The 13,331-nt window shown below is 40.1% G+C and overlaps 1 protein-coding gene across 2 annotated transcripts in view; it reads right to left on the bottom strand.

Moving 5' to 3' along the window:
• LOC117524799 (neuropilin-2-like) overlaps window positions 1-13,331 on the bottom strand; it is a 414,867-nt gene that overhangs the window by 220,192 nt on the left and 181,344 nt on the right. For both annotated transcript variants that reach the window (XM_034186623.1, XM_034186624.1), the window contains exons 5-6: window positions 5,108-5,263; window positions 4,825-4,994 (exon numbers count right to left, since the gene is read on the bottom strand). In XM_034186623.1, the coding sequence (XP_034042514.1) occupies window positions 4,825-4,994; window positions 5,108-5,263 (326 nt within the window). The remainder of the gene's footprint in view (window positions 1-4,824; window positions 4,995-5,107; window positions 5,264-13,331) is intronic.

Genomic DNA, 13,331 nt, shown 5'->3' on the forward strand with positions numbered 1-13,331 from the left:
GCTGTAGTGACCCCGAGCAAAACAGGGGTACTTGAGAGTAAAATTTGAACATGGGCTCCAGATTGAGCATCTGGAGCCCATGTTGCTCATCCTACCTCTCTGCTTCTTCACTGGGCTTCAAAACAATATAATTTTGTTAGCCTGCTATAAAAAAATAAAAAGAAATCTTTGGTGACTCAGCTCAGTCAAGTTATCATGTTGCTTTGAGTTACGTCAACTAAATTGTCGTCTTCAGTAGTTGAGACTTTACATTAACATAATAGGGAATCACAGTGTAATTTGAACCCCTGCGTGATATGGTGGGATTTGACCAGCTCCGAGGACAGCCTGCACAAACACAGTATCACTTCACACGGAAAATGGTGTACTGTTTTGATTTCAGCTGCAATAACCGAAGCACTCGTGAAGAGTGCAGTTTTTGGGTTCCCAGTGGAGAAGGGAAGATGAAGTAAATGGGAGAGGTCGTGTCAGTAAGCTTTAGCCAACACAGTGTCCGTTGAGCAGGAACAGTGCCAGATGCACCACATGGCACCGCTTATGTGGAAGAAATAAAAACCAGCTGATACCTGTGGAACCACATCGCGCCACCTAGGTGGAATAAATAACAAAATAACTAATAATAACTAAAATAATAAATAATAATCGCTTAGAATTAAAAAAAAAAAGAAATAAACATACCACCCGGGTTCAGGTTCCTCTCCTGTGGAACCAGCTCCCAATTCGGATCAGGGAGACAGACACCCTCTCTACTTTTAAGATTAGGCTTAAAACTTTCCTTTTTGCTAAAGCTTATAGTTAGGGCTGGATCAGGTGACCCTGAACCATCCCTTAGTTATACTGCTATAGACTTAGACTGCTGGGGGGTTCCCATGATGCACTGAGTGTTTCTTTCTCTTTTTGCTCTGTATGCACCAGCATGCCTATCTCGGCTTTCAATGCTTAACAGCCCAGTGAGTATAAGAGAAATTGTGGAGAGCTGGGCATGTCCCAACTTGTCCCCTGGCACTCCGAAACGGAGGTGTTCCTTTGTCTCGTTCGATCAGCGAATCGGTCCTGATGCACGAAGCCTCCGCGCGGCTTTCCATGACAAAATCTCTTGTTAAAAGTGAAATCTGCCGGAAAATGGCTGATGTCCAGCTCTTGTGATAACCAGAGAAATTGCTCACGACGGTCCCAGCTCCACACAGCCATCCGTTTAGAAATGATGTGGTGTTTTCTGCCTCTCGATGGCGGCTCGGAGCGTGGCGCGCTGTGCGCCATTGTGGGGTGTCCTTAAAGATGTAGTAACACTCCTTATTCTCTGTGAAGCCCGTAAAATTTTCACCGAAAGCCAGATAAATTTTTCGAATGGTTTCCAGCTGCTTGTCTCTAACAATTTCTGAAAAAATTCTGATGGAAAAAAAGCCCAAATCATTGCGCCATTTCCTCGCAATGAAACAACAACAAGAGGGGTGGACCACTCCTCCCACAAGGCGTGCTCACAGGTGAATGACGCAACCGACAGGCGTGGAAAAACTCACGCATGCGCACGAAGGTTCAAGCTTGGCTGATGTAAAAACATGAATCAAATCCATATGGTTTTTGAAAAAAAATAATAAGGTCGGATATTTTTCTAATAGACCTCGTAAATGGTACAGGCCAAGGCGTTTCCAAAGCCTAGGAACATTTTTGTCACAAGACTTAACTGAATTAAAATTGGGTGCCCAGTGAAACACTGCATGTTAGTGGTGACTGCGAGGTTGTGACAAGTGCTTGCCACTCATCGTTATTCATCCATTCAGGATATTGAACCTCAGATGCTGACATCACAAGGAGAATTCTTGAACCCAAGTCAATAAATTCCTTAATGAGCTGAACAGCTCTTTCCTCTCGACCTGTCTCTCGATAAAAATAACTCCCCTCACATCACAGCAGTGAACCTTACACCCAGCTGTAGCTCTTTAGAACTGCTAATTTCCCAGGTGTGCACCTTGTGTTCTTTCTTCCTGATGTAAATATCACTTTGTCATTGCAGATGTGGCATTATGTTTTTTTAATGTATGCTCTCAATTCATGTATCTACTTGCTTTGATACTGCACATGAGAAGATGCCTATCCAAAGCTACTGTTTTAAGGAAATCACTCAACAGTTGTCTGTTGACTGAAGACTGTCCTGCTCTGTTGACCCCATTGCTGCCAAGCGTGAACATCATTCCCCATCCATCCAGAGAGTCTCATATGTAGCCTTGGCACGAAATTGTAATCATAAAAGAAAATAGGAAACAAAGCATTACCCAGACCCAGACACTAAAACCAGCCATGAAGACCTCATTATAAAACTCCTTCTCCCTGACAAACATGTAGAGATGTTATAATTATTGTTTGTGACATGCAAACACAAGGAAGTCTGCTGAAATGAGAAAAGTCCTATTTTTAGGAATAGTCTTCTCTGTTTACATATTACCGTAATACTCCAGAGCCTGATGTAAACAAGTTAAAAGAAATATCCCTGGATCTTGTAATAAAACAAACAAACAAACAAAACAAAAAGAAGCCATTCTGTGTTCTGTGCAAATGTAAGGACTCATTCAAACTGAACATCAAGAAAAATTTTATTTCCACAAATTTGAATGGTGCCATTAGATCTTTTGTTTTGGATGAACATAACATTTATGACAGTTTTTTTTTTTTAGTTTTTTTTTTTCTTACCCAGTTTGTGGTATTTCAGGGTTTCCTCAAAATCAGATTTTCATAACACTGCACAGACATTCATATTTTGATGTGTAACAGTGCTGGATTGTTATGTGGTGTTCCTCAGGGTGCATTTCTAAGCCCCATTGTTATTGGTATTCTCATTATTGTTATTGGTATAGTAGTTTCTATTGTTCTTGTTACCTTCGCCAACAAAGTTGGAGGAGGTTATGCTTTCACCCCTGTTTCTTTGTTTGTTTCTCTGTTTGTTTATGAACAGCCTGGAGCCCACAGTTTTTCATATATATTATGAAATTTTGTACCCAAGATTCATATCCTGATAGGCAAGAACTGATTCAATTAAAAAAGGGTCACAGGTCAAAGTTGGGAAAAATACCAATCCTTAACGTGAAACAAATTTTCAATACCTCTGTCAAAAAAAAATCAAATTTCTTTCATAATTGACAGTATTATGTAGGATGGTATTCTTTATTGACTGAGAACGTTTGATCCAGTGTCGCCGACCAAACAGTCCCCCTAAAAATCGGCCCCACCGATGACGTGGTTCACGGACTAACACCTCGTTTCTGCTTCAAACTGCACTCCAGTCATCATCTGTCTCAGCGACAGATATCTGATGCTTTTGTACAACAATCGTTTCCATATAAATTCAGCATTATTTCATCATAAAAGACGTCAGAAGCGATCAGAGCGCCACGGCTAAATGAGCTTCTAGCTGATGTGTTCACTGTGCATTGATAATTTCAAAGTGTCATGGAATGTCATTGAGTTTCTACTTATAACGGCCTCATTTCTGCTTAAAATGGACTTTAGAATGATTTAAGATGTTTTACCTTTATCATCTGATGGTTAATAATCCCATTAATCCATGTGATTGCTTTTGGTGAAGAGACTCTGTCTCAGATGTGCTGCTGTGGTCCGAAATGATGCATGCGCAGATGCAAAAGTCAGAGCAATTTTTAGGGGCAGACCGTTCGGTCTGTGACACCAGATCTGATCCAGATTACAGATCTTGTGGCCAGTTGAATTTAACATTGAAAACCCATTCGGTATCTGAGCCAGGGACAGGGTGAGAAGCTTGAATCAGGTCCCATCTTATCTTAGGGACCTCATAGTACCATATTGCCCCAATAGAGTGCTTCGCTCTCAGACTGCAGGCTTACTTGTAGTTCCTAGGGTTTGTAAGAGTAGAATGGGAGGCAGAGCCTTCAGCTTTCAGGCTCCTCTCCTGTGGAACCAGCTCCCAATTCAGATCAGGGAGACAGACACCCTCTCTACTTTTATGATTAGGCTTAAAACTTTCCTTTTTGCTAAAGCTTATAGTTAGGGCTCGATCAGGTGACCCTGAACCATCCCTTAGTTATGCTGCTATAGACTTAGACTGCTGGGGGGTTCCCATGATGCACTGAGTGTTTCTTTCTCCTTTTGCTCTGTATGCACCACTCTGCATTTAATCATTAGTGATTGATCTCTGCTCCCCTCCACAGCATGTCTTTTTCCTGGTTCTCTCCCTCAGCCCCAACCAGTCCCAGCAGAAGACTGCCCCTCCCTGAGCCTGGTTCTGCTGGAGGTTTCTTCCTGTTAAAAGGGAGTTTTTCCTTCCCACTGTCGCCAAGTGCTTGCTCACAGGGGGTCATTTTGACCGTTGGGGTTTTTACGTAATTATTGTATGGCCTTGCCTTACAATATAAAGTGCCTTGGGGCAACTGTTTGTTGTGAGTTGGCGCTATATAAATAAATTGATTGATTGATTGAAATTAATTATTTAAAAATCATACAATGTGCATTATTGGATTTTTTTTAGATTCTGTCTTTCACAGTTGAAGTGTACCTACGATAAAAATTACAGACCTCTCCATTCTTTGTAGGTGAGAAAACCTGTAATACTGACAGGGGGTCAAATACTTATTTCCTCACTGTATATATTTTCCACAGAGCCCTGACTGCATAATTTCAAACATATGAATTGAAATATTTTAAATTTGTGCCAAATTCACATGACACCTTCATGTCTGTTTTCTACACCAACTTCACATGCAGTTAAAATACAAAATCTTTGAATAATGGCCAAATAACACTGGCTGTTGCACAAACCCCTGAATCGCACTGTTCTTGTGCTACACACACTCATACCTGTATGTACTCCTTGTTGCTGTCTTCACTGGGTGTCCATGCGTTGTTGTTGAAGTTGAGTCGAGCCTGAAGGGGAAGCCAGCGGTCATCATAGAAAGTTGATGAGGCTGAGATTTGGTCGTCTGTAATCTTTCCTGATTCCATTCCAAATGGATTACTACAGTGGAAAGCTGGAGAGAGAAGATGGTAGAGGAGGGGAGTGAGGTATACTGAACACGATCTTGTTTCTTATATATGAGTCTTAATCATATTATTTTACCTCCTTCCCAAATTTTATACTCACTCTCACTGACTTCCTTGTGTGTCATGTTGTATCGTGCAGAGAAGCCATCTTTAGCCACAGCCATGTCCGTGTGGAACGATAAAGAGAGAATCCCAGTAGATGATTGGATTTCAGGAGGGACCCTGGTCCCACAGTACCGACCAATCAGAGGCCCCACTATAAACCAGATAAGAAGCAGTTGAGTAGACATCAACTGGATTCTTGTTTTAAGCATGACTGTCACAACTCATATACAGATGAGGACAAAATTATTAGCAGACCTATTAAATTCAACATTTTGTTCAAAATTTTCCAGTTTTTTTTTTTTTTTTTAACAGAGCAAGGGATTTTCAACACAGCATTTCTTAGTATCCTACTTGTATTTTGCATATTTATATTATTTTACTTTGCATACAGAAACAAAATTATTTCACAAAATCCAGGATCAAAATTATTACCCCCTTAAGAACTGACCTTTTTGTTGAACCATAGCATGAAGCAATGTTGTGGAGTGCTTTAACTTCGTAATGCTCAAAGCTTCCAGAATCAAGTTAAAACTGATGGTTATATCTTCCAAAGTACACACAGTATAAAACCGTTAGTAAGATGTCACTTGAGAAAGCATCATGCTAAAATCAAAAGAAATAAGTTTAGATGAGAAAAAGAGCTGTTGATGCTCACAAAGCAGGAGAAGGAGTTATCACAGCGTTTCCAGGTGTCAAGAACCAGAGTAAGAAGTATCATCAAGACATTCCAAGAGAGCCACAAAGTACAGAACAAGCTTGGCAGAGGTGTGAAGCAAAAGATTTCAAAAACTCTGGAAAGACAACTAGTGAGAGATGTGGCTAAAGATTTCAGAACAACTGCCCAGACACAAGGGAATAACTTAGCCAAGTTGGGAATTGCAGTCTCAAAGAAGACAATCACTTGAGCCCTGGACAGGAATGGACTGAGAGGTTGCAGATCAAAAAAACAAAATCAAACAAAAGAGACAACTTCAAGCCAGACTGAAATATGATAAGGACAACCTGGGCAACGATTGTTCAGCTGAGAAGAATCTAGACCTCTTCAGCCCGATAGAGACACTGCTTATGTTTGGAGAAAGAAAGGAAAAGTGCATAACACAAGGAACACCATGCTTACAGTGAGACACGGTGGTGGGAGCATTATGCAGTTGGGATGATTTGGTATGCTGGAACTGGGAATCTCCTCAAGGTGCAAGGAATCACAAAACCTAACATTAGTCCCTCACTCCTTCACCTCAAGGGGGTTTGGTGGCTGCTCTCTGCTCACACTCTTCAGTGTGTTTCACACAGATCTGTTAACACCAGAAAACCTCTCACTTGAACTTCCTGTCTAAAGTGCAGTGTACCAGGTTCCAGTGCACCCCCCCCCCGGCTCTTAAAGATGACAGGTGCCAATCTGATTGGTTCATTTCACATTATGCCTAAAACACACCTATTTTGATTACGTGTTCTGTAAATACCAAACTGTAGTTGGGCTCACACTGAACGCACTACAAACTGCAAACACGTGTACACCACATGTTTTAGCTTCCTGTGAACTTTGCCAAAGAAGCCTGTGTCTGAGCTCTTGCTTATTCTGTGTGACACAATCAAACAGTCTGTGGGAGACAAATGGTGAGATAAACCCACTCTCAAGAGGCAGATAGGGCGTGGCAAGGAGCAGCTCCTTTTCACTGACAGCAAAAGAAGCATGTTGCTTCTGGAAATCGTATTATTTTTGCAGCAACTCAGCGTCAAAGTCATTTTAATTTGGTTTTCTAAACCTTTAATATCTGCTTTTTAGACACTTGGTGACCAGTATTAGTGCACTAAAAAAGCTGTGTGACGTGACCTCTGTAAAAGCACACAGTTCAATGTGTTCCACCTCTTGAAGGAAAAATCACCCAGACAACTGGAAAAGACAAAATTATGTGCAAGCACAAGCGCACATTTCTGGAGATGAAGATGAAACTGGGGGGTGCCGGAGGGATGAAGGTGGATGTGGATGTTTGTTCTGTGTTTTTTCCTCATGCTGAGGTGCTCTGGTTTTATAATGAAACATGGGACACAGAATCCACATTCGTTTATCTGCTGCCATGCATGGACTCAACAGTGCAGTAAAACAGCAACAGAATACACGTCCATGTCTATTACAAAGTGTGTTTGCGCACTTAATCCTCCTTTTTAATTAGCAACCTTTACTTACTGTTGTTTTTTTTTTTTTATTGTTTTCTGGTTGTACCACACCTCCTCCTCTCATTACTCTTCTTTCCTTTATGCAACATCTATGTGCAGTGTACGGACCGTGCATTGGTTTGTCATGCATCATCTTCTTTTAATACAGCTTAAGTCTGTCAATATAAAGAGATAAGTGAGATTTAAAGCCCTTAGGTGTGTGTGTGTGTTTTATACTACTTTATTTTGGCACACAAATACATAAACAATGTGGATGCCTGTGAAGGTGGAGGAGGAGGAGATGGAGGAGGAATAGAAAATAACCACCGATCAATCAGTCCCATTGATTTTTTTTTTCTTTCTGGAGTGGGAGGATATTAGAATTATAGCTCCTGAGCAAACAGCAGCAATAACTCTTTCTAGAAGTGAGGAAAAAGAAGACAGGACAAGAGACGAGATTCAATAAAATATTGAAAACCACAAAACTTATTTGTAAAAATAATTACAGTGTAGTATTAGTGCCAAAATCGAAATTTTGTGAAGTCACATTCTTTGGCATATATTGAATTTTATATAACGGCTGAGTGGATCCTTGTCATTTGATTGATGCTTTGTACGTCACATGACATGGACTATTCATCCCATTTGTGTTGCGTTGCATTTAGAGTGCAATTTGGTTCCATACGTTTGGTACCATTGCACGCTGTGAACCCCACCCACTCGTGGGGACAGCGTTTAGCTAAACATACGGAGTTTGTTTTGCTAACAGATGATAATTTGAAGGAGCTAATTGATAGTGCTAATTCTTCTAACACACACCCACACGCGCGCGCACACAAATCCACTCCACTGTAAGCCGTCTGGAGGCATGAAGAGCCATTCTGATGAAAAGCTGAAAACTACTAGCTGAGAAACTACACAAAGTATTATTTATTTATTTATTTATTTATTTATTTTGGAAGTACGAAGTCAGTGCACAGCATAACCGGACTACATGTCACAATTTGGACTCCAATTGAAAGTTCGTGTTGGACTTTAGCAGCAGTAGAACACCTTAATGTAAGTCTCTTTTCTGTTGTTTAGAAATTAATAAAATATAATATGACAAGGATCTATTTTAGCCGTTATATAAAACAAATAATGAATGTTTTACATTCTTTCAATGGAAAGCCTTGTTGAATGGTATGTTCCAGCTTTCACCTCATGAAATATTCGTACTATTGAACTCATGAACATTCATTATTTGTGTATTATTCTATTACAGTTATTGTGATCAGAAAAAAAATCAAAAACAAAACAAACAACATAAACAGAACAATATTATGAGAAAATGTTGAAATTTGATCCTTTTTATGAGAGCTCACTGCTCACTGATACACAATGAGATTAAATCTGTTTGTATAACCAACAAACAAACATGATTTGGCAAAATACCCCGAACAGTACTGGGTAAAATTTGACAGTGGATGATCTCTTGATTTAAACAGTAACCTCCTCTGGTACCTAGTAGGCGACTTGTAGTCAGCTGTATGTTGTGTCAAAACTCCATGGCACAGAGGACAAATGCACTTCCACTTTGGTAATTAGAGGACACATAATTTGAGCACAAAATTGTATCGAGCAGAGATCAAAGAGGTTTGATCTATTCACTTTATTAGTCATCGGTGTGTTTTGGGCATTACATGAAATAAACCAATCTAAGTGTCACTGCTGGTGGTGTAGTGGTTAGTATACACTGGGAGGTTGTGGGATCGCATCATCCCTTATCCTTTTTGTGTGGAGTTTGCATGTTCTCCCCATGTTTGTGTGGGTCCCTCCAGGTGCTCTGGCTTCCTCCCACATCCAAAGACACGAGGGTTAGGTGAATTGAAATCTTTAAATTGGTATATGTGGCCCTGTGTTAGCCTGGCAACCTGTCCAGGGTGCACCCTTCCTCTTCCACTGGAACAGACTCCAGTAACCCCATGATGCTTTAAGCAGCAGGTACAGAAAAGGAATGAATGAGTGTCTTCGACCATCCTCTTTACGAGCTGAAGAACGGCACAAACATATATATATATATATATATATATATATATATATATATATATATATATATATATATATATATATATAGGGCCAGATAAAATAACATATTTCAATAAAATTGTAAGTCAGTATATTTGATATGGATATTCCACAGCAGAAATAAATGAGAGGACAACCTCTGCAAGCTCTATCTTGGAGTTTGTGTGCAACCATTTCTGACCACAAAGTGTTGTTTGATCTAAGAAAGTGCTGAAATGGGGCAACAAAAAGGGAGCTGAGCCAAAAGGCAAAGCTCTCGACGTAGTGGTCAATATTTGTTCCTACTCTCACCTATGGTCACGAGGGTTGGGTCATGACCGAAAGAACTAGATCACAGGTACAAGTGGCCAAAATGGGCTTCCTTAGGAGGGTGGCTGGTGTCTCCCTTAGAGATAGGATGAGAAGCTCGGTCATCCGTGGGGAGCTCGGAGTAGAGCTGTTGCTCCTTCGCGTTGAAAGGAGCCAGCTGAGGTGGTTCGGGCATCTGGAAAGGATACCCCCTCAGCGTGACTATTTTATTTGTAAGATATTTCTCCTGGTATGTAAATTCTCAGACAATCACAAAGTCAGTACTAACTACATCATTCACACGATTACCATACGATTAACATACCAATGCACACACGCCAAAAGGTGAACAAACACTGGTCCCCACTTGCATTCTGGGTGAAATGTACTGATAATAAATGAAGTTGTATTACATGCTTCAGAAAGCTGAGCTTCGTGCTGTTGGAGTGTAGTGATGTTGGAATAATCCCAAAAATTTCTCCTGTTTGCTGACAAAAAGCAGACAATTTAATGGTTAAGACCTTTTTTCTGGAGTCTGAGTTGTGCGTTTCAATCTTTAAACAAACATATCACTCCATTATAAAAAGTTTTCATTTATGGGGTGAAACATTAGTTTAGAGATACATTTTTAAAGACAGAGAGTTTAAAGATACATTAAAGTTATTTGAATTAATGTATCACTTAAAGTTATTTACAGTTGTGCTCAAACGTTTACATACACTGGCAGAATTTTTGCTTTTTTGGCCATTTTAAGAGAATATGAATGACAACACAAAAACTTTTTTTTTCCACTCATGGTTAGTGGTTGGATGAAGCCATTTTAAAATCAAAATGACAAGAGAACTACCAAAATGAACCTGATTAAAAATTTACATACCCCTGTTCTTAATACCATGTATTGCCCCCTTTAATATCAATGACAGCTTGGACTTTTTTGTGGTAGTTTAGGATGAGGCTCTCTGATGGTAAAGCTGCCACTGAATATGTTTTGGACTTTATTTTCATCAATTACAAAGAAATACGAACAATATGGCACTCTATGCTAAATCTGCATGGAGTAGACAGTTCTCAAAAACTGAATGACTGTGCAAGAACGAGAAGAGTGAGGAAAACCACCAAGACTCCCAGACAACCCAGAAGAAGTTATAGGCTTACGTGGATGTGATTGGAGAAATTATGCACAGTGCAAGCTTTGCATTTTGTATCACCAGTTGTCCATCTTCATGATGAAGTGGTATAGAGGAGGATTTTCTTAAAAAGAAGACCTGAAAGTTTAGCTACAAATTGCCAGAAGGTACATCTGAGATGCAAGCTTGGATTTGATCTGTTTTGGTGAAAGAAAATACTGTGCGTCTTCCCGAGACTCTCATTCTTGCTAATACATTCAACAGTGAAATTTGATGTAATCAAATTCATCTGGAAGTGGTGGACATTGTGTGTTCACTGTTCAGCACATTTGTTCACCTTTCTGTACATTTGCTCAGCGCGCTTTGGCGCGTTTGTTCACCTTTCGCTGCATGTGATGTGATCGCTGTTAATCGTATACTAAAGGCGTGAATGACGTAGTGGGTAATGACTTTGTGATTGGCTGAGAATATGAGAATATATGAGAAATACTAATATGAGAAATATACTACAAATAAAATACTCGTCCCCTGGGCACCTCCCTAGGGAGGTGTTCTAGGCACGTCCATCTGAGGGGAGAACCCGGGGAAGACCCAGGACTAGGTGGAGAGATTATATCTCCACACTGGCCTGGGAACGCCTTGGGATCCCCCAGTCAGAGGTGGTCAATGAGGCCAGGGAAAGGGAAGTCTGGGGTCCCCTGCTGGAGCTGTTGCTCCTGTGACCTGATCCCAGATAAGCGATTGAAGATGACTGATGAATGAAGTAAAGTATGTCTGAGTTTGTAGCTCCAGTGCATCCAGAAAGTATTCACAGCGCTTCACTTTTTCCACATTGTTTAATGTTACAGACAAAATGGATGAAATTTCTACACACAATACACATTGTAATGACAATGCGGAAAAAGCTTTTTTTTTTTTTTTTTTTTTTTTAAGATTTTTGCAAATTTATTGAAAAAAAAAAAGAAAAAAGAAATTGCATGCACGTAAGTATTCACAGCCCTTGCCATGAAATTCAAAACTGAGCTCAGCTTTCCATTGATCATCCTTGAGATGTTTCTACAGCTGAATTGAGGTCCACTTGGGGTTAATTCAATTGATTGGACATGATTTGGAAAGACACACACCTGTCTACATATAAGGTCCCACAGCGGCAGGAAATGGGAGTAGACAGCATTGAGGGAAATAAACAATTACCTTTCAGAATTCAAGAATATTTTACGCAGAGAGAAGGAATGTATAATTTAAGGGGTTCATATTATGTTAAAATTGCAGGCGCTAGGGCGACTAGGAGGTGCTTTTGTGTCTCCATTTGTGGCCCAAAAAAATGGATTAATTTACCAGAGAAACTTAAGCGATGTCCAGATACCAGCCGGTTCAAATATTTATGGTATTTTCTAGATATGTATTAGATGAGTGTGGTTGAGTAGTGATATGTGTAGATGCTGGTATACTGGAACCTTTGTTTTTTGTGTTTTTTTTTTTAGTTTGTTTGGGTGCTGTCTGGAGAAATATTAACTTCTTTTATCTGTAGCTATGTGCTGTTGTTGTTCAGATTGTGTTTGGATATAAATGTCTATAATCAGGCATATATGCTTGGTTGATTTGACTTTAACAGGGGTGTAGGCGTTGATAAGCATTGCTTCTGCCTACGCCTTTAGGCACCATGTAATTTGTTTATTTTCTTATATTTCTTTTCACCTTTGACTTTTCTGTTATGAGTTTAGTTGTTTGTATACAAGTGAATTTCTGTTATGCATGGGTGTCTAATAAATTCAAATTCAAGATGAATGCAGCAATGTACAGAAACATGAAAACCTGCTCCAGAGTGCTCTTGACCTCAGACTGGGGTGACAGTTCATCTTTCAGCAGAACAATGACCCCCAGATATCAAAGGAGGGGCTTCAGGACAACTCTGTGAATGTCCTTGAGTGTCCCAGCCAGAGTCCAGACCTGAATCTGATTGAACATCTCTGGAGAGATCTGAAAATGACTGTGCACTGACACTCTCCATCCAATCTGATGGAGCCTGAGAGGTGCTGCAAAGAGGAATGGGCAAAACCGCCCAAAGATAGGTGCACCAAGTTTGTGGCATCATATTCAAGAAGACCTGAGGCTGTAATTGCTGCCAAAGGTGCATCAATAAAGTATTGAGCACATGGGCGCAATTTGGTGGGGGATAGGGGGACACGTCTCCCCCACCTTTTCAACCAGGGGGGACAGAATATGGTATGCCCCCCCCCCATCTTCTGACATATATGTGTGTACTTGAAACATGCTATGCCAGTCTTATGTGCAAACCATATCAATCTTATGTACAAAACCATGTCATAATAGTATCTTTGTTTCTGCAAGTTTCTATTTTAGCAGCGTTGACTTGTTTACAACACCTGTTTCTTGTTTGTCACATTCAGAATTTTCTGGGACTGCATTTGCCCAGATTTGAAACCAAAAATAGTTGCCTCTAGGGACTAGTGTCTACACATAAGTATCAGTGGACCATATGCTAATTTACTAAATTCCGAAAGTTAGAAAAGGAAATCAGAAAAGCTATGTGGGACCTCAGAAAGCCCATCTGCAATTATT

The sequence above is a fragment of the Thalassophryne amazonica genome, chromosome 14 (genome assembly GCF_902500255.1).
Source record: "Thalassophryne amazonica chromosome 14, fThaAma1.1, whole genome shotgun sequence".
Lineage (NCBI taxonomy): Eukaryota > Metazoa > Chordata > Actinopteri > Batrachoidiformes > Batrachoididae > Thalassophryne > Thalassophryne amazonica.